The following is a 25,062-nucleotide window of genomic DNA, read 5'->3' as shown; positions in this document are numbered from 1 at the left end:
AACAGAAACAAAAAAACACGAACAGCTTTCCTCGTGCGTTAAAAATTGATTGTACGTATTTGTCAGATTACACAAATACCATTTTCCTAAAGGCGGATTTCCACCAAACGGACTCGCTTGCGACTAGTTTCGTTACCAAAAACAGAAACAAAAAAAACGCGAATAGTTTTCATCGTGCCTTGAAAATGTATTGTACGGATATTTGTCAGATTTCACAAATACCATTTTCCTAAAGGCGGATTTCCACCAAACGGACTCGCTTGCGACTAGTTTCGTTACCAAAAACAGAAACAAAAAAAACGCGAATAGTTTTCATCGTGCCTTGAAAATGTATTGTACGGATATTTGTCAGATTTCACAAATACCATTTTCCTAAAGGCGGATTTCCACCAAACGGACTGGCTTGCGACTAGTTTCGTTACCAAAAACAGAAACAAAAAAACACGAACGGTTTTCATCGTGCGTTAAAAATTGATTGTACGTATTTGTCAGATTACACGAATACCATTTTCCTAAAGGCGGATTTCCACCAAACGGACTGGCTTGCGACTAGTTTCGTTACCAAAAACAGAAACAAAAAAACACGAACGGTTTTCATCGTGCGTTAAAAATTGATTGTACGTATTTGTCAGATTACACAAATACCATTTTCCTAAAGGCGGATTTCCACCAAACGGACTCGCTTGCGACTAGTTTCGTTACCAAAAACAGAAACAAAAAAACACGAACGGTTTTCATCGTGCGTTAAAAATTGATTGTACGTATTTGTCAGATTCCACAAATACCATTTCCCTAAAGGCGGATTTCCACCAAGCGGACTCGTTTGCGACTAGTTTCGTTACCAAAAACAGAAAAAAAAACAACACACATGGTTTGAATCGTGCGCTAAGCCCATTTTACGGTTGCTATAATCGTCCTAATAGAGGACTATTCGAAATGTGGTGGATAAATGTGAGTCCCCTATCTGTGAGTGGTGTGTCAGGATATTCCGAGACAGTCAATTTCGCGTCGCTCCCAAAAACTCGGATTTTCGCAAACCACAACTTTGCGAATTTTGCATCGTGACTTGGGCCTGCACCTCTACAAAATTCAACTGACCCAGTATCGGTATTTGTAGAGTAGGAAGAGTGAGTGTAGCACTTAGGCCACATGTGACCCATTGTACATCCTCCCGAGGAGTTGTCTTTCTAGGTCATCGTCCATCCTGCCCTTTCCAGGAAGGTGGACAGGTCACTAGGAGACATCTCCTTTATATCAGCAGGTGTAGGTCAAGACTTGACATACACACATGATAACTCCGATATGCCTGATAGTTTCATCTTCCTGCTCACACATCCTGCATTGAGGTGTGTCCACTAGCTCCATATTATGGAGGTGTTTCCATAGTTGACAGTGGCCAGTTAGAAATCCTACTGTCAAGCGTAGATTTTCCTGGTCATCGCTAGATATTTCTTTAGCGCCAGTTTCCCAGGGTCGCCCAGGGTGATCCTGGCAAGATTGCATCCTTTGATTCCATCCCATCTCTTTAGGTATTGAGCATCGGTATGACGTTTGGCTAGTTCCGCAATCGTCAAAGTCATCAGGCCATAGGTGCCACTGGGTCCTAAAATTCTTAGTCCAGCTGCTTCCTAGGCTGAAGAGTCGGCAATGCGATTACCTTTACCCCTGTCGTGCCCTTTAATCGACCTCAGGATAATGTTATTATCTACCGAGGCTTAACTGACCCAGTAATTGAAGGTAAACGACCATAGACAACGACGTGTGTTCGCTGAATGGGCCATGGACCAATTGGCAACGCCCGTTTCTGGATGAATGGGGACGTGAACAAACGAAATTGTCGAATTTGGGACGATGCCAATCCATACGAGATCCAAGAGCGTCCAACGCGTTCCGAGGTCGCGGATCACCAACTTCCTTTGGCCTGAATTGGACAATCTCGACACACACGAAATGTGGCTCCAACAAGACAGCACTATGTGCCACATAGCTCATGCCACATTGGATATTCTGCACGAGCGATTTGAGGGCATGGTTATCTCACGTGGAGGTGATGTGAACTGGCCACCGAGATCGTGCGATTTGACCCCGTTACAATTTTTTGTGTGGGGTTTTCTTGAGTCGCAGGTGTACGTGATTAATCCACAAACCACAGCGGTCCTCAGAGCCAACATACTCCATGCCATCGATCAAACTCAGCCTGATTTATGCACCAGTCACAGAAAATTGATAGTTACGGATGCGCTTCACTCAGAGAAGCCGTGGCGGATATTTGAACGATATAATATTCGTGAACTACATATGACGATTTGATCTCCAGCTTCTTGACGAAGCCGATTAGTTTGTATGGTGAGTGGTCTTTTCGGTCAGATGGTAAGAGTACTCCTCTGCCGAACTCTAAAAACCTGATTGGATCCCCAGCGCGGCGGACATAATGTATGTGCTCTACTGTTTCATCATTTTCCAAACAGAGGCTCTATGATTCAAATGACAGTGACCTGTAAGAAGGCTTGTTAGACATCGTAGCTTGATACCAACAACTGTTTGGTATCAAGCTTCGAAGGGTGAATAAACGCCTTGGAGTGAGCCAATTCTGGAAGATTCTGCCAGAAGTTCATAAATCTTCTTGCCATACAGGTGTTCAATCTTCGTTTGGCAAAGCCTAAAGCGATCCCAATGACAGGTCCTGGTCCGATGAAGCTGCTTGCAGCACTCCTTTGCAAGGTTTATTGAATGACTAACAATCTTCAATGACTAACAATCTTCATAAAGTAACGGCCGAATCAATAAGGAAAATATATTATATTCCACCAATAGGTCTTTTTGAGATATCTCACACACACTTCGTTTAATTTAAATTTGAAGATAGGAAGCGCTTGATGAAGGATCCTATATAACCAAAGATAATCTGCCGAAGTAGCAGACGGTACATTTGGTACTGCAAGTTCCATTCGATCTCAGCTTACCAACTGTAGAGTCCAAAACTGTATTTGCTGGGGATTCAAAACCAAAATTCCAAACTCAAATTATGCCAAATACTCATGCATATGTATACAAAACTTCAACATAAACAAACACAGGGGTAAATGTGGATAAATGTGTCATTTGATCCTATATTTTAATGAATTGAACTGAAATTACTTGAAAGGCTCGGGTAGGTGAATTTTTCAGTACCAAAATGATTGAAGAGGGCAGAATCCTGGCTGATAGGCCGTGGTCGACATATCGACATTGAATTGATGTGACATACAGTGTGTAAAAGCCAGATAGAATAAATTTACTATTTCGGTAACTGTACATATTTAAAAAAAAAACCGAAACACATCAAATGTAAATTATAATATTACATTCTTCAATGTGAAAATGCCACGCCTACCTTTATCCCCCTTTGAATGGCAGGTACAACCCACAATTTTTTAAATGGGAAGTATAGGTTTGTGATATATCGTTTGAATGGTTTCTTCATTTTCTATTCAAAAATGTTACCGCTTTCGAATTTTTTTCAACAATTACGATAAAATAAATTAAAATAATGTGCTTACAGAAATTCGATAAAATACACTCAAAAACAAAAATCTAATGCAAAAGTAATGAAATGTAGGATACGAAAAAGAAATATGGATGTCATTTAAATCTGAAGGTCTAATTTTGTACACATTGCTTTTTACATATCCCCATGAAAAGAAATCTAATGTTGAAAGATCAGGTGATCGCGCTGGCCATTAAATCGATTTTTGCCTCCTTATCCACCGATTGGGAAATGTTGCATCGAGGTATTGCTGGTCATCAAACTTGGTAATGTAGTGGTGCTCCATCCTGCTGAAACTATATCGTAATCCCTGGAACTTGAGGGTTTCCTGGATCAAGATATAAATTTGCTAAATTTGGAATGACATCATTTTGAAGTAGTGCCAAATAATTATCGCCATTCAAGTTGCCCTCAATGAAAAAGGGACCAATGATAGGGTTTTTTACAATTCATACCCAAACATTAACCTTTTGAGGGTTCATCCAGTGAGGATTTTCCGTTGACCAGTAACGGCAATTTTGCCGATTAGCATGACCGTTAAAAGATAAAGTACACTCATCAGAAAACATAACTTCTGATTGGATGATATAGTTATCCAACATGTCCACCATTTGCTCACAAAAATAAGTTCTTTTATTAAAATCGTCTTCCATGAGCGCCTGAGTAGGTAGGTATCATTTTATAGGGATGCATTTTATTTTCTTTTAATATGTTTAATATGCTAACATTAAATGTAGTGGATGCCTGTCTACTTGATGTATGTGGGTTTTCCTCAAACTCAAGCATCACATCTGATTTGAGTTCATCACTCATTGCATTGGCAGCTGCATTTTTTATCTACCCCACATGTCCAAGCTCGCGAAACTGCTCCTCTATTTTGCTTATTGTTCCTTGAGATATGGGCGGTGAATTAGGAAATTTCCCATGAAATAGGGGAGCTACTTCCTGTTGTGTTCGGGTTTTCTCTCCGTAACCAACTGTTATTTTATGCATTTCCGTTAATCTAACCATTTGTCAGACTTGAAGGTAACGAATTTCAACCTAAATTGAAATACGGACAACTAATGTTGTAACATGCAAAACAAGTTGACAAGGCATTTTCAATTAACGTTGCCACGGAAATTATTTACAGTTTTTTAAAGGATACCATCTGAAAAGAAGAACTTTGTTATAGTTTTTATTTACTTTCCTATTATCAATACCTTAACATGAAATAAGTTTTGAGTATATTGCATTAAGTTTTGAGTATATTGCATTAAGTTTTGAGTGTATTTTATCGAATTTCGGTAACCATATGATTTTATTTATTTTATCTTGATTGTTGCAGTAAACTTGAAAGCGATAACATTTTTCAATAGAGAATGAAGAGACCTTTCAAACGATATATCACAAGCCTATACTTCCTGTTTGAAAAATTGGGGGTTGTACCTGTCATTCGACGGGGGTTGAAGATAGGGGTAGCATTTTTTCGTTGAAGTATGTCAAATTATAATTTAAATTTGAAGTGTTTCGGGATTTTATTAAAAAATGTACCGTAACCGAAATAATGAATGTATTCCATTTGGCTTTTACAGACTGTATATTTTTACTGCATTTAACGATCTTATTAGTTGAATTTATCTTTCGTGATAATTATTTCCAAATTCAAAAACTACACCTCACCATTTGATCTCAACAAACTTCATTTGAAAAATTAATCACAACATGTTTCGCTAGCACAGTAGCTTTGTCAAGTGATTTGAACAAATCGTGAGGTGTAGTTTTTGAAATTACTATGGATCTTCATCAAGTAACGTCCGAATCAATCAGAAAATTATTTCAAAAATTATACTTCAGTAAAATAACATTAACTCGCCATACCAGGCTTTGAACTTGCAGTAAAGAGACATTAGCAAAAATGATATTTGGCAGCCAAGATATAAACAAAAAATGAACTGTGTATACTGGGTGAGCTAGCTACAAGTCACAAAAATACCTTTATAGTTTCAAATAAAATGGTCATATTCATTTTTGTCAGAATAATAACAATTTTATAAATTTTTTAGTTTGGTTCTGCATATTTCGTTACAAAATGTAACATGCAGTAGTATTATGGAACTTTATATAAATATCGAATGCAACTAAAATTGAATTATGTGGTGTGGTTAGTACTTATTTTACTACTGAAGTGGAGTAACGTTAGTTACAAATATAAGTGGTATAAAAACATAGGAATTTTTAATTCTCATTTTTCATGATTTTTTATCGAAATAATCTGCACAATGCGAGCATTGCTTTTATCTCTTTGAAGAATGATTTCTTTCTGGGCTATAGCAATGCAAGCAGAGCAGTTCACCCATTATAACATTTGATTAATGATATCCAACTATTTGCTCTGAACTTTACAACTTTAGCATACAACTTTAGCTGGAAATGGAGCTTTCGTATTTTGACGATTTATGTGACATAAAATGTAGCTGACCCAATATACAGTGATTCATAGAAATGAAAGAAAAATGAAAGAAATACCTGAGTGACGGCTGAGTCCTGCTTCACTCAGTCGATGATGGTGCGACTCCCACAGAGCGTCCAATGAAGAAGCAGTGCTACTAACTATACAAGCAACACAAAAAGCTACAGATCACATGCACAAGTGCAGACAGTGGTAAAGAGTGCATAACATTATTTACATAACAAACAGAAAAAAAATTCAGTTCATTCACACAAATAATAAAACTATAAACTAAAGATAACCCGTTGTTCAGTAGTACATAACTTAAGTTTGCAATTAAAAAAGCTGTCTGGATGTTTTCAACTGATATCCATGTATTAGAATGTTTTGAAAATTAAAAAAATACTCAAAAAATTCTTCAGGTTATTTTGCAAAACGCAAACTTGTATTATAAAAAAAAGGAATTTTTGGACTAATTTGAAGTCATAAATAAATGATTCAAAAAAAGCCTTGTAGCAGTTTACTATTTTCTTTCTGGGGCAAAACACAAGCACTACAGTAAAATCCTTAATGCACTCTCGGAGCGGTGCCTATGCAAAAGTAGTGATTCACATTGGAAATAAAATAGCTGGAGATTAAATCCATTTGGAAAAATGTTCACAGAGAGTTTATTCCACATCAACGCAGTTCCCCTGCACGTCGTCTTGATTTCAAACAGGTTGGAGCCTGGCACCCTTACCCTTTGGACTGATGTTTGCCAGAAGGACAAAGGGGTCATAACTGATGCTGAGTGTTGATGGTATGGCGGCATGAATGTCCTCAGACATCAGTACCGCCCTTCACGGTGTACCCCTACCTGGCTGGGGTGAGTTGGATGGAAAAGTTGTTCATCTTTCAATGGAAGATATAGGGGCCTTCTATATCGGGAGGGGTCGTCTACAGTATACTCCATAGCTTTCCCGACCAATGGGTTTTCATGAGTTTCTGCACCATCAAAAACTCTCTGATTTCGCGACTGAATGGACTGCCGAATGGAAGGCAGCTGCAATACCTCCAGAATGGAGATATTATATTTCGCCAGACCCCAGACGCCTGAAGCATACATGATGACAGGCTTGAACATCGTATTATAGATGTTTCTAAGACTCATTTTAGATCTTCTGTTGATCAGAGGGTACAGACGTGCTATCCGACCCTCGATCTTTGATTTGACGCACGTTATGTGCGAGTTCCAAGTGAGCCTACGGTCTATTAGAAGGCCGAGGTACTTTACCCGCGCTTGCCAGTCAATCTCCCTTCCAGAGATTCTCACTTTTCTGGCCGGAGAAGATTTCAGTCATCCCATGGTTATCGCCTGAGTCTTTTCCGGGTTCACTCGGATCTTCCAATCAAGGTACCAGCGCTCGAGGTCGTTCAATGCATGTTGCATGTAGACGACGCTGAGGCCTCGACCCATGGAAGATGAGAGGAGAGCCGTGTCATCGCCGTACAGAGATATCTTCACACTTTTGGGCCTCGGAAGGTCACTGGTGTAAAGTGAGTACAACGTCGGAGAGAGCACGCCCCCCTGTGGCACTCCAGCAAGGATCTCTCTGTTATCAGACAGAGATCCCTCTACTCTAACCTGAAATGTCCTGTCTTTCAGGAAAGACCCAATTCACCGGATGAGGCTTCGAGGCAGGTCGAACGCGTTTGATTTGTGCAGAAGACCTTCGTGCCAAACACGGTCGAAGGCCTTCGAGATGTCAAGTAGCACAATGTGCACTTTTTTGTTGGAATTAGGCTTTTTGATGGTGTTTTCGACCAGCCTTAGAGCCTGTAACTAAGTGGACTGTTCTCTCTTGAAGACAAATTGTTCATCAGGCAGAAGATATCGGTCCTCAACTTCTTCGTTGAGCCTTGAGGGCGATAGTTCTGCGGGAACAGCGGGTTCTGAACCTGTTTTGGGATCATGACGACGATCGCATGGTTCCACCTTCAGGGGAAGTGTCTGAGGGCCAACGAAATGTTTATGATGTACAGCAAACATTCGACGCAATTGTCCGGTAGCCTCTTCAACAACTTGTTAGTTATCGAGTCGACCCCCGGGGCTTTCTTGGCCTTTGCGGCCCTGATGTATTCCTTCAGCTCTTCCACAGAAGCTGGACGGATGTCGTCGTCGTCATCTTCCCTGAGAATTCGGTGAACCCGGTCTTCCAACAGCATATCGCGGTCGATGTCGTCGTCAACGTTAAGCTGAAACTGACGTTCCATCGTGTCAGCAAAGGCTAACGCTTTGTCGGCGGGGGAGTAGCACACTCCGCGCTCTCCGTGATTAGGTGAGAGAGCAGTCTTCTTCCCCTTGAGCCTGCGAGTGACTCGCCAAAGCTCGTCACTCTCAGGTTCGAAGGATTCCAAAAGCTCTTCCCACTTTTCGTTTCGATGATCAATGATGGCCTGCTTGACTTGGTTGGCCATCCTATTTGCCGCGATTTTATCCCCGGGAAAAGAGTTCGCTGATAAAGCCTTCTCAGGCGATTTCTCTCTCGTATCAAGGCGTTGATACGAGGGGGAAACTCATCATATCTCCTCAGCGGACACTCCTCCCTGTAGGTGGCCGCTCGAAACGAATCATTCACAGAAAGCTCGAAACGTTCGACTGCCGCGTCGAGTTCGTCGGGAGAGTCGAGTACCTCAGGAGGGGCGCGTATCTCTCCGAGCTGGGCTGTGAAGACATCCCAGTCCGTCTTAGATTTCATGCGATAATCAGGGGAAGGAAGATCATCGCCCAACACCAGGATTACTGGATTATGATCGGAATTCAGTTCCGGCAGAACGCTAGTCACAGAGACGTTTCTGAGAAGCGCGATGTCCAGTACGTCAGGCCTAGTTTGCCCGCGATAGTACGTAAGCTCATCTGGTCCCAGCACAAGATATTCATGTCTGTCAACGTGCGCATGGAGCGCTTGGCCGTTTCGATTTGTGGCTCTGCTCCAAGACCTGTGCTTGGCATTGAAGTCGCCAACAGCAATTGTCGGAGTGTTGCTTTCCGTCAGCAGTTCATGCAGTGATTCAGGGAGTAATCAATTGCTCGAGGGATTGTAGACCGAGATTATTCTGTGACAACCCCTACTCAGTTGAGTTTCGACACTTACAGCCTCAGTTCCGTGTAATCGGGCACTGTCAATGCCGTATTGGACACACCGAAGGGATCGTTTGACAAAAAAGCCAACTCACACATCTCCAACATTTCTTCGATGTTATAGGCTATCAAGGTTTCGGTTAATGTTCGCGTCTCCAATCAGGCGGATGGCTCTTTTCTGGATGGAATCCAGCAACTTCAGGGTATGTTTGGGGGCAGACCTCCAAACAGGAGAACAATACTCCAAAGAAGGTCTGATCTGAGCTTTATAAAGCATCAAAAGTTGCCAAAGTTTGCATAGTTTTCTGGTTCGGAACAGTGTCTCGAACTTTTAAGAAGCAACCTATGCAGTTCCAGCGATATGATTGTGCCAAGACATATTGGTGTCCATTTTAACCCCTCACAAACTTATCGAAGCAGAAAGCGGTTCGAAGACGTTTATCTTCTTGGAGAAAACCGATGCCTGAGTTTTTGTGGCATTGAATTGAACCTGGTTACTTTCACTCAAACTGAAAATCACTTCGAGATCCTCATTAAGATATGCAACATCCTGCTGCCGGTGAAGATGTGCCTCCGTAGCTGATGTCCTAGAGATCATATTTCTCAAGAATGGAGAAATTCCTCCTATTTAATGGGTTGAGATTGTATGAGGTTATCAGGACTGAGAACAAAACATAAATGAACAAAAAAGTACAAGAAACGGCCTTGATAATCTATCAGTTAAGCCATCCCTATTCTTGAATTTCAAGATAATACCAAATAAAACGTAAAACTGAAACTTCTGGCGTAAAATAAATCCAGAATAAGCAATTTTCCCAATTATCCAAATGACAAAACTCTTCTCGAAGCGCTTCTCACCAACCAAGTTGGCGTCTTCAGGAGATGAATAAAACAGTTGAGATGATACCGGTTTACTATTAGACTTTGAAGTGTGTTATCCGTAAGAAGCTATCGATCACAGTAAATCTCTCTTCGAAAAGGAATAACAAAATAAAAGAATCATTGAAAAGAATGTTGTTCTAGATTCTAGAGTAACAAAAATGTGTTCAGTCATAAAACAAGATACCATAAATTGATGGATATAACCGAAACTACGTGAAGAAAAAGAGAATTGAAACTTTCTGTTTTTTACACCACTTTTATTTGTAACTAACGTTACTGCACTTTCGTCCTATAAGGACATTTTCAAACTTATACATTAAACCAAAAATGATTGATTACATTAGCCTTTTTATAACACCATTGTAAGTAATAATAGAGGTACTCAGCTTAATTGACTTATTTCTGGATATTATCTGAGTTGAAACCATTATTATGGCCTATCTGTGAAAACAATTACTTAGGATGGTAATGCCTGTATAGCTAGGTTTTCTGAAAACATTGAACTTATATTTATTTTGATTGTGGGTAATGACCAGGTCTAAGAAATTTATCTGTTTCTCTATTTCTGTTTTGAGTGTGAATTGAATGATGCTCTTGAGATTATTCATAAATGTTATAAATTAGTTCAGCTGTCGTGTAGTACCTCTTTCCATCCAGACAGTCATAAATTAGCAGCTCACAATTCATTGTTGCACACAGCATTCTCACTGCTTTTGTCTGCTAACAATCTAGCTAGGAAAATTGATATAATTACACAGATAGACCATAATAATGGTTTCAATGCAGATACAATCCAGATGATAGTCAGAAAACAAAGCCGTAAATTCACTTAGAGATTAATATACCCCCAGATCAAACAACCAGAAATCAACAAATGGGTAACTGTAACATATTTTGGTGAAAGAACAGATATGATTGCGGGTTTATCAGAAAAAACAACGTGGAAGAGGCGATCAGAGCACATGCCAGGTTATCTGATTTCCTTTTCAATGCCAAAGATAAAGTGGACGAGTTGGAGGAACCTGGAGTTTATAAACTTAAGTGTCCGGAGTGTAATAGTGTTTATGGGGGACAATGTGGTCGAAATTTCCAGAAACGGTATGCTGAACATGAAATGTCCTTCAGACTAGGTTAAAATGATTCGAAGTTCTCAAACCATTCCTTGGCACGCAAACACAAGGTCCCGAATTTAAACGATACGAAAATTTTGCACTATGCAAGGAAGGGTTGCAAACTCAATTATTTGGAATCCTTGAAAATTCACTAGCATAAACATTGCGAGTGAAACCTGTTAAATGATCAAATCGATCTAGTTTACTTACTGGTTTTCAAATTAGCATATCCACATTGCCACAAGTAAACACATTTCAGGTACTCAATTAAGCTAAGTACCTCTATTATTACCTTCAGTGGTGTTATGTAAGGGGTAATATAATCAATCATTTTTTAGTTTAATAGATAAGATTGAAAATGTCCTTATAAGACGAAACTGCAGTAACGTTAGTTACAAAAAAAAGTGGCAAAAGACATAAAAAGTTTCAATTCTCTTTTCTTCAAACAAGATACAATTTTTTCTGTAACACTTCAATCCTTGTGAAAGAAAGGTTTTTGCTTTTTTATTCTCCATATTCATAGAAAAATGCGGGATGCTTTCAAAAAAAGGAAAAAACAATTAATTTCAAAATAAACTCTCAACAATTCATACCTTGATTCTGTTTTCATTCATTAGGGATCCTTAATAACAATATAATTCCATTTGAAATTCTGTGTTGATTTTTTGTGCATTAAAGTTATCCAAAATACCTAGTCAATATTTTTATTTCAAAAGTGTTCCACATTTTGAGTAATTTTCTGTGAATTTCGCTTATTTACAATCGACAGATGGTTTCTTAGCTTTCTGTTAATTTCGCTTATTCACAATCGACAGATGATTTCTTAGTTTTCTAGCTTAACGTTCTGTACCATCAAAATGAATAACAGATACAATTTTTACCTTTTATGGCTGAGAGTGTAATTACGACGTAATTTTGTGTTCAATTTTATGAAAAATACATGAGATTTCATTTAAAAAATATTAGTCAATTATGTAGGAAGTAATAATAAATATGCATTTGATGAATGATTCATTTTAACTCCTTTGAACAATCACCTTATTTTCAACAGTGTACCAACTACAATCAAGTTAGGTTATGAATATGAGCTCATAATCACTAGAAAAGCCAACAACTGACCTTTCTATGCGGCGGTGAATGCTATTTTTAGCAACGGACATTTAATGCAATTTCAACAAGGAATTTCCATAAGCATGACCGAAACATTTGACTTTTAACTTATGAAAAAGGCAGGTGATAGTGTGGAATTTGAATTTTTATAATAGTACGGTCAAAGATACCACGAGACTGACGATATTCAATATTTTATAAATTACTATTGTCTCCAAAAGACGGTCTCTCTTTTTGACGTTATCATAAGAACGATATTAGATATAAATTTCCATATCCAATTGCGGTCCTAGAATTTGTTGAACAACTTTTCAAGTTTGTTGAACTTATTAGTTTCCAGTATCTAATTTTCTGTATATTCAAAACAGATTGTAATAAATATAAATTTAACGTTATAACCGACAATTACTACATGTTTAAAAGAGAAGTGGAGTGGGTTTTTGAAAGTCAATGAATAATACATTATATGAAAACCTCTATTTACTTGATTGAACATCAAGTGATAATAACTGTCTCTCAACCCACACAAAACTTCAACCGATTTGAAAAAAAAATGACCTGGAGTTATTCCAAAACAAAAAATCCAGTTATATCGTATACGTATGCAACGATATATTTCTAAAAGCGACATGTCCCACAAGTAGTACAGTCAATAGAGGTTTAATCTGTGGCTTTTCATACGGCACCACCAAAATTCGAGGATTATATGTATTTTATGACATACTGACATACAAAACAATTTTATTGAAATCACAAAAGCGCGTATAGAATTTATAAGTGGAAAAATACGTTATCGAAATAAGACATATTTCTCTATGAAAACGATTGCATAGTTCTTTTAATGAAAACTATACAGTTCCACGTATTTTAAAATTTTTTTGGTTGAATTTATTCAGAATTAAAGCATTCTTTATACTTTTCATGCGGGTATTGATGGTGGTTCATTATTGCAAAAATGCTCAAAACATATTGGATTCACATTAGTCGATACCTTCAATTGTTATTGAATTGTTATTGTTATTATTATCAAGTGACCTCATACATTTTAATACTTACCGTACGAATTTCGGTGGTTTCGACGAGTTGGCATATATATTAAAAACATTTTAGGTGAAAATGAAGTCCAATCGAAGAACTATATAAGTGGAAAGATTATGAATTTCACTAGTTCGGACTTCCATTGTCTACTATATAAAATGATTTGAAATCCAAGTAAAAATATAATAATTGAATAAATAAAAATCAAAGGAATGAAAAAAGAAAATAATAAAAAAATAAAAAAGTGTAGAGATTCCAAGTCACTTTAGTTCACGACGTTTCGATTGTTGGTATCTACAATCGTCTTCGGGTGATGACTGGACTGATTCCTCCGAGAGATGACTATTTTATAGGTCGTTGAAATACTTTCACTTTCTCTGCTTTCCATTTTCCGCTTCACTGATTCCATGAGAGATGACTGTTTTGGCGGGAGTTGGTAATTTTTCGTTTGATGATGAAACTCTGGCCATTGAAGAAGCCCACAAGAAACCTCGAGTCTGGTTGAGATATGTTGACGACACCTTCATAATATGGAACCATGGGAATACTGAACTAGACGCCTTTCTGAAACACATCAACAGCGTGAGACCTTCCATCACTTTCACAATGGAGAAGGAAATCCACAATAAATTGCCATTCTTAGACGTTTTGGTGAAGAGGACCGACACTAAGTGGGAAACATCTGTATACCGAAAACCCACTCATACGGGACAGTATCTGAACCACGAATCCAACCACCATCAATCGACAAAAAGAGGAATCATCAAGACTCTATTAGACCGTGCTTTTGGGCTCTGTAATACAAAGGAAGGTCTCGAGAAGCAACTAGACATCATCAAAAATGATCTTCAGCGGAATGGATACTCCAAAGCGATGGTAGAAAAAACTTTGGCTGAAAGACAGCAGGAGCCTCGCAAGGAAGAGAAGCCGTCACAACCAGTGCTTGCACTTCCCTACATCAGAGGATTATCGGAGAGGATAAGAAGAATTGGTTCCAAGTACAACATTAGAACCTGTTTCAGATCCGGTAACACTATCCGTAGCAGCCTCACGAAAACCAGGCCCCCAAACGCGTACTGCGATTCCAAGAATTGCATTTACCGGATACCCTGTGAGTGCGGAAAATCCTATATTGGTGAAACTAAGAGGCCATTGAATGTTCGCATTGCCGAGCACAAGAAGCACACACAGCGAGGAGAAACCAGCAAATCAGGAATAGCAGACCATGTTTGGACCCATCAACACAACATCGAGTGGTCCCAAGCTGAGATCTTGCACAGAGAGGAACATTGGTTCAGGAGAAAATTTTAGGAAGCCGCATACATGTTGTCCAACAACGTATTCAGCCAGGCCAGCGTAGACATACGAAACATATGGAAACCCATCATCAAACGAAAAATGACCAACTACCGCCAAAACGGTCATCTCTCACGGAATCAGTGAAGCGGAAAATGGAAAGTAGAGAAAGAGAAAGTGAAAGTATTTCAACGACCTATAAAATAGTCATCTCTCGGAGGAATCAGTCCAGTCATCACCCGAAGACGATTGTAGATACCAACAATCGAAACGTCGTGAACTAACGTGACTTGGAATCTCTACACTTTTTTATTTTTTTTATTATTTTCTTTTTTCATTCCTTTAATTTTTATTTATTCAATTATTATATTTTTACTTGGATTTCAAATCATTTTATATAGTAGACAATGGAAGTCCGAACTAGTGAAATTCATCACGAAACATTGTCAATCACCTTCAAACAAATGGAAAGATTATTATTGACTGTGTAGATATGTATTTTTTCCACAAATAATCTATTGTTAGATTTGAATCAAATTCCTTCAATTTCACAGTTGACCAGAAGAATGATGGGTTGTAAGAATAATGTGTGAAAATGCATCACTTTTACGATTACTTTGTGATGTAAAACCTCTCAGGAAGTTTATTCCACATAAACGCAGTTCTTCAAATGAAAGAATTCTCAAACAGTGATGTTCGAGGGGTACTGAGTTGAACCTCAAAATGATGAGCAGCCACAGTCACTTGAACACTTTACGTGAAAGTATTTATAGAAGAGAGGCAAATCTCCAACTTTTCTCCGAAGTTTCAGACTATCAGGGTTGCAAGTGATGTTCATGTCTCTAAATCAGGCGGAGGGATCTTTTCTGGATGGAATACAGTAGCTTCAGGGTATGCTCAGAGGCGGAGCTCCATGCATATGAACAATACCTCTAAAACGGTTTAATTTGAGCTTTAAAAAGCATCAATATTTGCTGAGGTGTGTACAGTTTTCTGGTTCGGAATGGTATTCCAAGCTTTTGAGAATCTGAGAAGCAGCCTTTGCAATTTCAGCGCCAAGACATATTGGTGTACATTTTAACCCTCAACAAACTTATCGAAGCTTATCGAAGCTAACTTCAGTTTCGCTGTCATAACTATGTACCTTTGATTCTCGACTTTCTGTGAAAAGCTTGCACCAATTGTAAACATTTTTTTGACTCAGAGTACAATCACCGTATACCACTGTCAATATTTCAAATGTTTTTTTAAACACAGAATTACATTTGTTACACGAAATTTGATGCAAATTCTTTGATCCATTTTTTTAGGTAGCAGAAAATTACCGAACACGCAAAATACTTTCAACTTTTTTGCCTCTCATCAACATACTAAACATGTTGAACAGCTGAAACTGTGAACATATATTTGAGACGAGTGTAACAACATGAAAAATGAAAATATGAATAATCAAATGTATGTAGCTCGCGAAATTCGAAGTTTCACTTTACTTTTTTAGCTATTTCTGATACGTATGCTCATGGATGAAGCAAAAATAATCTTCAAAAAAACCAGCTGATTTTTCAATCCAGTATTTTTTGACAGAACAAAAATCTGAACTACACATACTTATAGAGTTTATTTCGAAACTATTCGCTTTGTTCCTTTCTTTGGAAGATTCCCAGATTTTTTTTTTATATAGACGGATGAGTAGAAAACTAAAAACTCTTTCCGAAAAAGTAATTTCTCCTAAGAATAAACCACTTTCAATATCAAGGAGAGTTTATTCAATGGTTCTGCAAATAATGATTCATTCTATTTGAATTTCAATATCACTACCATTTTTTGAAGACTCTTCCATCAGGATCGTTACGTTTCCAAAGAGTGCAAAACAGTAGGTACTTGAAATCCTCCCTACCTTCACAAAGACAATATCTTTCAACCTTGAACTACAAAAAAAAATAAAAACGGTCCACACTTATTCAAAAACTTTTGTGTTTTTTTCGCAAATATATTTGATTTTATTATCACACAAAATGTAAGTCTGATGCTGGAAAAGTTCTCTTTTTGGTAATGATATGTTGGTGGAGAAACTGGTACAGCGTATAAAATGAAAGGTAGAAAATGCAAGAACTATCTATGAAATTGCACTATGCTTGCGTGAAATTTCAATGCTAATAAGCCTCTAAAGGTACTATATTTCAACACTTACTGGAGGAATATCTTTTTCTCTTTACATAACTATTGTTGTTACTGGAATACCGTTTAAATACATCTTCTTCGTTTTCCTCTTCCAAAACATCTACAAACATGCAACACAAAAATAGAAAGAAACATGCTAAACAACACAATACAGATATGAGAAGTACAAAATACACCATTCAAGCAATGATACAGTACAAATGCGGTTTGTCTGATGGGAATAACTACTGAGATCGATTTAATTATTGCAGTGGTAAAGTGACGTTACTTACTGCTAAATTCTCAGATACGCATGAAGAAAATTAAACAGACATTATTTGATATTCAATAAGTATATACAGGATGGCTCAAAGATGACATTTAACGAAAATGTGAATTTTATTATCGAGTAGTAAGTGGTCATACCCGAAGCATTACATTACTTTTGAAATTTTCAATAAAATACAGGAGGTTTAACAAAGTCATAACATGAATATCGCTTTTACTTTCATTGAATACAGAGAATTATTGAATTCACCTCATAAATTTTGAGAAGAAATTTTAACAAAATAACTTGAAATAAAATGACATGGGAGTGAATGAAATAATAATACCATTTGGGGCCACTTTCCTCCATTATCCTGTTCAATTAATATCAATTCATTTATACAGCGCATCTATGAAGCTCCACAAAAAGTACGATTTTTTAGGACAGGCAAAAACGTTTAGAAAAATTGTCGTTGTAAAGTTTAATGTTGGTTGTTGTTTTATTGCTGTCGTGTAGAATTATTTCTTTTTAGAATTTTGGCATAATTTACCTATAGTAACAATTATAATGACCCGATTTTCTGCTGAGCATGCGTGTACTTTTGGAATTCTGGAATTTGCAAAAATGGGGATAACTTTAAAAATCAATTATATTTTTTGAACGGGTCTTTCCTTTTAATTTTTTTTCCAGTTGGCGCCCAGTCGCCATCTTGAAAGTTTCATCTATCAATTTCACTTCAAAATAAAGTATTTATGCAATAATTTCTTTATCCCAAATTTCAATTTTTTAAGTTGACCCGTTCAAAAAATAAAAGGGGGGATATTGAAGAAATGCAGTGTACTGCCTCGTCCTATACCTGTTATTTATAAATCTACTTCTAAGGAGTGGAAAGACGTCATGGTTCGAAACCGCTCGAAACTTTGGTTTGACTCGAAGCCTGAATATCAAATCCCATTATTAATCTGATGAAAATCCAGACTAGATTATACGCAATTGCAAAAGTTCAATGTGTGGGTTGATATTAGGCCAAAACTGTTCCTATTGGTTCCCATTTTCATCATGGGTCATCATATTTGTATTGGTTCACATTTTTTCAATAAAAGTTTGAGAGACGTATTAACTGGATTTTTAACAAAATATAAACATTAATTCCTGACTTCAACCAGCGTTTTTCAGATTTCAAACAACTAATATATCAGACTGCTGAATCCTGCTTCAAGAGGATGGCGATGACAAATATGTTGTTTGTCGTTCGTTTCAGCCTTGTTCGAGGGATGATACTCTGAAAGGAATTCGATTTTTAATTATCTACTTCATGTTGATGACAAACACTACCTTGCACTGATGTGAGGCCAAATAGCCCGAAACCGGACTGCAAATGTGCCCGTTTCAATAATTGATAATCGATTCAGGCAGTTGTATCGCCAACAGCATATGCAGGAATTGCATCTGTGAATAATTGCACTGATATCTGTCGGATATAATCTAACGCCTTTCGTGGTATTAGCCAGGAGAGTAGTTGTTTTCTGATATGTGTAAATCCGTCAAACTTCTGGGCGGAACGAATTGTTCCTTCAGATGATTAAATTGTTTATTATGACCAACCAACTGTGTTTCATGATATTTTCTTCATGGACTACAGAAGGAACTGTTTTTACAAATTCAAATCGACTTCCTAAAACGCTAATGGTTTTTGTGATGAACTTGTTTTTGACAAAATGGTTTAGACTTTCACGGCTGAGGTTTTCAGTGTCGTTGCTTTTCGAGTTTGAAAGCCGTGGGTTTTTGGAATTTCTTCCTGACGTTTTGCTGGCGCCAGCCTCTAGCCTGAAAAAGTTTATAGCCAGGCTGGTAGATGAAGTTCATATGTCATGATGTGTCATGTTGAAAAACCTTTAGTTCAAATTCCCAATTATTTTTACTGAATATTCACTCAAAAATCTATATGATTCAACGGATGGATTATCTTCCCATGAAACAAACCGCACATGTAAGAAAAAAATTGAATTTAAAATTAGCCACAGTAATTATGATATCAATACTAAATATGTATGACTGCAACAATTATAAAGAAAAACGAGTTTTCTGGTATTACAGAAGTCGACGACTAGTTCCATATAAATACATACCTGTTAGACGATGTCTTCCAAATTCATCTATTATTCCTCCTAAAGAATCGTCGGCACTCTCTAAAATGTTTTTCATATTTTAAAATACTACACTTGATGGTTTATGCAATGTTTTCGATAAATGCTCTCTTTGTCAAAAAAGTTAATTCATTACTGACAACTGTTTCAACCAATCTTCTTTTTTACATTCATGAAGGTCCAAGACACAAAAAAAAATCATTATTTTTGGGCCGGGGGTTAAAATAGTTTAGTTTTTCTAATGGAGCGTCCTGTGGATAATATATTCATAAAAGTCAAAAATGAGAGATATGAGAAGTGGCTGTTTATTTCATCAATTTATAATAAAGCTGTTGATATTGCCCACCTCTGAGGAATGAGAAGGGGTCAGGATCGAAAATGCTCGAAAACTTGGCTTGGCTCGAATCTTGAATACATCCGTAATGTCAATCAAAAGAAAACATTAAGGTTACATCAGATTAGCATCGGTAATAAATTTCAACATGAAAAATCAAGAGGAGTGAGATCTGAGAGACCAGTGAATACGGTCACATAAATCTATCCAATTATGATGCAACCGTGCCACCAGAAGTTGATTCGTAGTTAGGCGTGGACTCTCCACCCTTATTGAAATATAAATTTTGACTACAAATAAGGAACAATTTTTCTAAGGAACTATTCAACAAATCTAAATCCAATTAGTTCGCAATAAATGTATTAAATTGCTTCCAAAGTTGTATACGTTTTAATGTCATGTGGTCTAGATCTCAATAAATATTCATTCATGAAATATGAAACTTTCTATTTTTTTAATACTTTTATTCATGATGATCTCCTACCAAGTAGTAACTGCTACATCCATCAATATTCAGTCTACTGTCTCGTGGTATATACTGATCGACAGAGAATTTTTTACTCTATACATTAATGCTGCTGATTTTTTCCAAATTTTTTGATTTTATTCAAACTGAACCAAAGCGCTGCCAAAACAGCCCAAAAATTAACCAGGCAATAATTGTGTTAACGAATGCACTGTTTGACGTTGGTTTGCGGAATTTTGTTCCGGTAATTTTGGCCTCGAAGATGAGCCCCGAAGTGGTCAACCTACCAGAACGAGGATTTGAGGACCCTGATGGAGACTAACCCATCAGAAACGGTGCGTGGGATGGCGAAAGAACTGAACGTTAGCTCCTATGCAGTTTTTACTGGTTTATAACGTATTGTAAGAGTTGAGAAGCTCACAAAGTCGGTGCCCCATGATTTGATCGATCGACAGAAATTGTCACGTTTTGAAATCTGTTCTTATTTCCTTTTGCGCGACCAAAATGATCTTTATTTGAATCGTATCGTCACGTGTGATGAAAAGTGGATCCTCTAGTACACGGGTCGGCAAGTAGTTTTAAGTGGGGTCCGGTAACTGTGGGAAAATTTTAACGAGGTCCAGAAAAAAATAACCGATAAAAATTAAGTGCCTATGTATTATTTTGGTTTCAGATCAAATTCTGAATTATAAAACACAAGACCTAAAATTAATGTGAGAAATTACACCGACGGTCTTGAGCTAGTTTTTTATAGTTTGGTTCTCGAGAAGAACAGCAAATTCAAAGTGGGAGAAAGATGTTTCACATACATATGTCGAGTTTCTTGCAATTTTCATATTTTCCTGGAACATATTTGGTCCAACATTTTTCAGTGAATACCGTTTAATATATTTGTAAAGATACATATTCTTGCGAATCAATTATCTTTATTTGAAGTAATGCCTTTGACAGCCACATCTGTCCATTCTGCTGCTACATTAACTTCAAATGAAGATTTAAGAAACGGAGATAGCTTGCCCATCTCTGCAAAGTCTTGTAGTCCAAGAGCCAGTGACGCATGTTTCATGAAGTGTTTGATGCACCCTGAAATTTTGTAAGGCTAGTATCTATGGAATAAGAAGTACGAATACCTGTGTTTGCCTGACCCTGTCCGGGACACCAGGTACTGCGCATAATAGAAAGGTGTAAAAAAATATAAGCCAAAATAAGTGTTTGATTCACAGGCCAACAAACTTTAAACGAAAGATTAGTTGATTTTTAATTATAAATCAAGATGGCAGACACTTTGGAGAGGGTTTACGTATAATTAATTTTTTTAACAAAATGAAATGTTTGATTCACTATGAAATTTTAACAGCTACTCAATCAAATATTCAGAAAATTAATTACAAAAAGCCAAACAGTTTTATTGGGGTTTAATTCTTGGCAAACATGAAAATAAATTTTATTTCAAATAGAAAGAGATAGGTTGCGCGTAGTTGGCGGCGTGAGTGAGAACACCGATCACTATAGTAGCAACACTCCCCTTCTAGGCTCTCATTGGTTATTAATCACGTAATCTTTAGTAGTTGTGCCGGCAGTACATCGTGTGTTTTCAGTTGACCGTTTGTTATTATGAGCTATAAAAGTAAAAGCACAGATGAACCTTTTCAAAAGACGTTGCTTAAATATGTTGCTTCAAATTTGCCACCATGTAAAGCTGAGTTACACCAACACCTACTGCGGACTCAGTACGTAACAAGTGTTTGGCAAAACGCTCATCTTTGCACTCCAACATATTTGTTGTCTGGATCCCACGGTTGAACAATAAAAGACGACCGATATGAATTTAAATGGAACACAAACTGTTCTGGATGTGATCAAAACTGGTTCAAATATCGGGCAAAATGTCAACAATGACGGTTTGTATTTCTTGATAATTTGAATTTTTCATTTTTCTAGCAATAGTACTAATTATATTCAATTGTTTCAGATAACGAAGAAACTTCTTCAGAGAACAGTACTTATTACGAAAATTAAATATATTTTATCATTTTTTTTAATAATATATGTTTGTAATGAATATTTTCTAGGACAATAAACCTATAAAATCAACTATATCCTGCAATGATGGAATTTTCAATGATAACCTTTTTTTTATTCAATAAAATTCAATTTTAATTTCCCATCACCACTTAACTGCACTATTTTCCAATTTTTAATTTATTTAAAGTTCTATGAAAATCATATAAATTGAATTATCTGCATCTACATCTATTCATAATTATGAATTTTATTTTAAATGTACCGCTGATAGAGACCACGTGCTTAAGAACCAATGAGAGCGTAGAAGAGAAGCGTCGCTACTATGGTGATCCGTGCTCTCATTCTCGCCGCCAACTACGTGCAACCTATCTCATTCTATTTGAAATAAAATTTATTTTCATGTTTGCCAGGAATTAAACCCCAACAAAACTGTCTGGCTTTTTGTAATTAACTTTCTAAATATTTGATCAAATATATGAATCAAACTTTCCATTTTGTTAAAAAAAATAACGTTGAGGGAAATTAATTGTATGTAAACCCTCTTCAGAGTGTCTGCCATCTTGAATTATAATTAAACATTAACTAATCTTTCGTTTAAAGTTTGTTGGCCTGTGAATCAAACACTTATTTTGGCCTATATTTTTTTACACTTTTCAATTATGCGCAGTACCTGGTGTCCCGGACAGGGTCAGGCAAACACAGGTATTCGTACTTCTTATTCCATAGATACTAGCCTTACAAAATTTCAGGGTGCATCAAACACTTCATGAAACATGCGTCACTGGCTCTCCGACTATTGGAATCTTGTCGGCCATAAATTTTACAAACACTGCAATGTCTTCTCAGAGTTCTTTTTATATTAAAGAATTGTCGAAATATGAATAAATTTTTGTCTTGCAATATGTTTTTCAAAGATATCCAGCTTGCGACGAAAATCAGGCACGTTTTGTATCATATCACATATTAATTTTCCATTTCCTTTAAAAAGGAAATGGAAAATTTTGAAAAAGCCACGACCAGCGCATATTACGCTTGTTTGTGCTTTCTGGCTCCCTCCGTATCTAAGTTTTGCAAGAAGGAGATTACTTCTTTTTTTATTAGCCAGAAAATTTCAATAACTTTACCTTTACTTAGCCAACGAACATTTTGTCGAGTTGCAGTTAAGTCGGAATATGCTGTCAGAAAGAAACTCCTTGAAATGTCGATGCTGAAGAGCAGAATAAGATCTCATAAAATAATCAACTTGACCAAGCTCTCCATTACTTCTTTTAGTGTAGCACTACAAAGTGCTGCCTGGTGAATTACCTATACACTGATACGATATTAGACCTGAGTTTTTATCCCCGATTCTCTTTAGTACACCTTTTCCTTTGCCAATCATTGCTGGGTTGAAAGCGACATCATTCTATCTTAACTAATGTTATATTTAGTAATAAATTCATCAATGACCTTGAATAAATCTTCTCCTCGAGTGTCACCTTTCAACGGCAATATTGCTAGCAACTCTTCCCTAAAAATTTGACACTCAATATCAAGAAATCTTACGAAAATAGCCATTTGTTCATCATCAACAATGTCACATGATTCATCAAATGCCTTTTACAGAAGTTTAAAAAGAGTGTTTTTAATATCAGCACCAAAAATTTCCATTTTTCGTGTATTACTTCTCGCTGATAATGAAATACACACATCGGAAAAGTCTAGGGATATTTTTAAAAATGGCAATAATTTTTTTTTAGATCGTTTTAGGGAAAAAAAGTTGACGGGTGATTATTAAACGAATGTAACTTACAACAAAATTTATTAAATGGTGAAAAATACTGAGTGCGCATATAAGCCAAACTAAAAAAAAAAAGGGCTCTTCTTTGGCACCCCGAAAAAAAATCATAATACAAAAAAAATTGGAATCAGTACAAAGTAAGGCCTCCACGCTGGTTTATTACGGCCCTACATCTATCGTGCATCGACAAAATGAGATTATCAATGTCTTGTTGAGGTACATTTGCCCATTCAGCGATTAAAAGCTCTCTCAATTGAAACGTTTTGTGAATGTTCCCCATATGCGGAGTAATTCTTCGTTGAAGCATGTCCCACACATGCTCGATGGGATTCAGGTCCGGTGATTGTGCTGGCCATGGCAATACATCAACTCCTTCGTTGGTGAGCCAGTCAGTCACTAGACGCGCGACATGTGGACGAGCATTATCGTGCATTAGGTGGAAGTTTTCACCAACAGCACCAGCAAATGGACGGACGATAGACAGAAGAATGGTGTCGAGGTACTGTCGAGCTGTGAGGGAGCGATTTGGAAAAACGAGATCGGTTCTGCCGCCGATCATGATTCCGCCCCATAGCATTGCTGTACCACCTCTGTATGTGTGGACTTCCTGGACGTGTCTCAAACGTTCATTATTTCCAGGTCGTCTCCACAGTCTTACTTGACGAGAATCTGGATGAAATCCAAATCTGGATTCGTCTGTAAACAAAACTGTGGCCCAATCATTTGCATCCCAGTTTTGATGTTCTTGACACCTCTCTAATGTTCTACCGCGATTGCCTCTCGACAAAGGTGGCCATCTAAGTGGCCTTCTGTTGTGGAGATCTGCTTCATGCAGTCGATTTATGACAGTATCACAACCAATGGTTACCTGGTGCGTCTGCTGCAACACGTTAACCAACTCAGGTGCTATGCTTGTCGGTTGTCTTCTTGCGGTTAAGACCAAAAATCGGTCTTGAACTGCAGTTGTAGCGCGTCCTCGCCCTGGATGTTGTTCGGCTGGACTGCCAGTTTCACGGAAACGCCGCCACAATCGACTGATAACACTTTGGGTGACCCCCAAACGAAGAGCTACATGAGTTTGTCGCATGCCACCTTGAAGAAGCCCTACAGCTCTATTCACCTCAGCCAATGGTAAGTGATGGCGTTCCATGTTAAAGCACAATATTTCCAGTTTAATTGCTGAGCAAGAACTGCATAGAATGTACAAACTCGACACTTTCAGATTATTCATTTTAGCCGAAAACCTACACTTTGTAAAAAACTTGATAAAAGATTAGTTACCGTTTTTGCAGGCTTTGTTCAACCCATAGAAATCTACAGGGTGGTCGAGTGTACCAATTTAATCGAAATTAAAGGACCTCATGCA

General features: G+C 37.3%; 1 protein-coding gene across 13 annotated transcripts in view; it reads right to left on the bottom strand.

Annotated features, from left to right (window-relative positions):
- CLIP-190 (Cytoplasmic linker protein 190) overlaps positions 1–25,062 on the bottom strand; it is a 140,766-nt gene that overhangs the window by 44,211 nt on the left and 71,493 nt on the right. For 8 of the 13 annotated variants that reach the window (XM_074180302.1, XM_074180307.1, XM_074180306.1 and 5 more), the window contains exon 3: positions 6,035–6,118. The exons of 1 other annotated variant lie outside the window; for it this stretch is intronic. In XM_074180302.1, coding sequence (XP_074036403.1) covers positions 6,035–6,118 — 84 coding nt within the window. Of the gene's footprint in view, positions 1–6,034; positions 6,119–16,707; positions 16,798–19,073; positions 19,134–25,062 lie in introns of all 13 variants that reach the window. 4 more of the 13 variants (XM_074180309.1, XM_074180313.1, XM_074180312.1 and 1 more) reach the window with 4 other exon arrangements.

The sequence above is a fragment of the Leptinotarsa decemlineata genome, unplaced genomic scaffold (genome assembly GCF_025532065.1).
Source record: "Leptinotarsa decemlineata unplaced genomic scaffold, Ldec_3_MD MMD2_tig00026294_RagTag_RagTag, whole genome shotgun sequence".
NCBI lineage: Eukaryota > Metazoa > Arthropoda > Insecta > Coleoptera > Chrysomelidae > Leptinotarsa > Leptinotarsa decemlineata.
The sequence above is the reverse complement of the archived record's forward strand: the minus strand, read 5'-3'. Positions and strand labels throughout refer to the sequence as shown.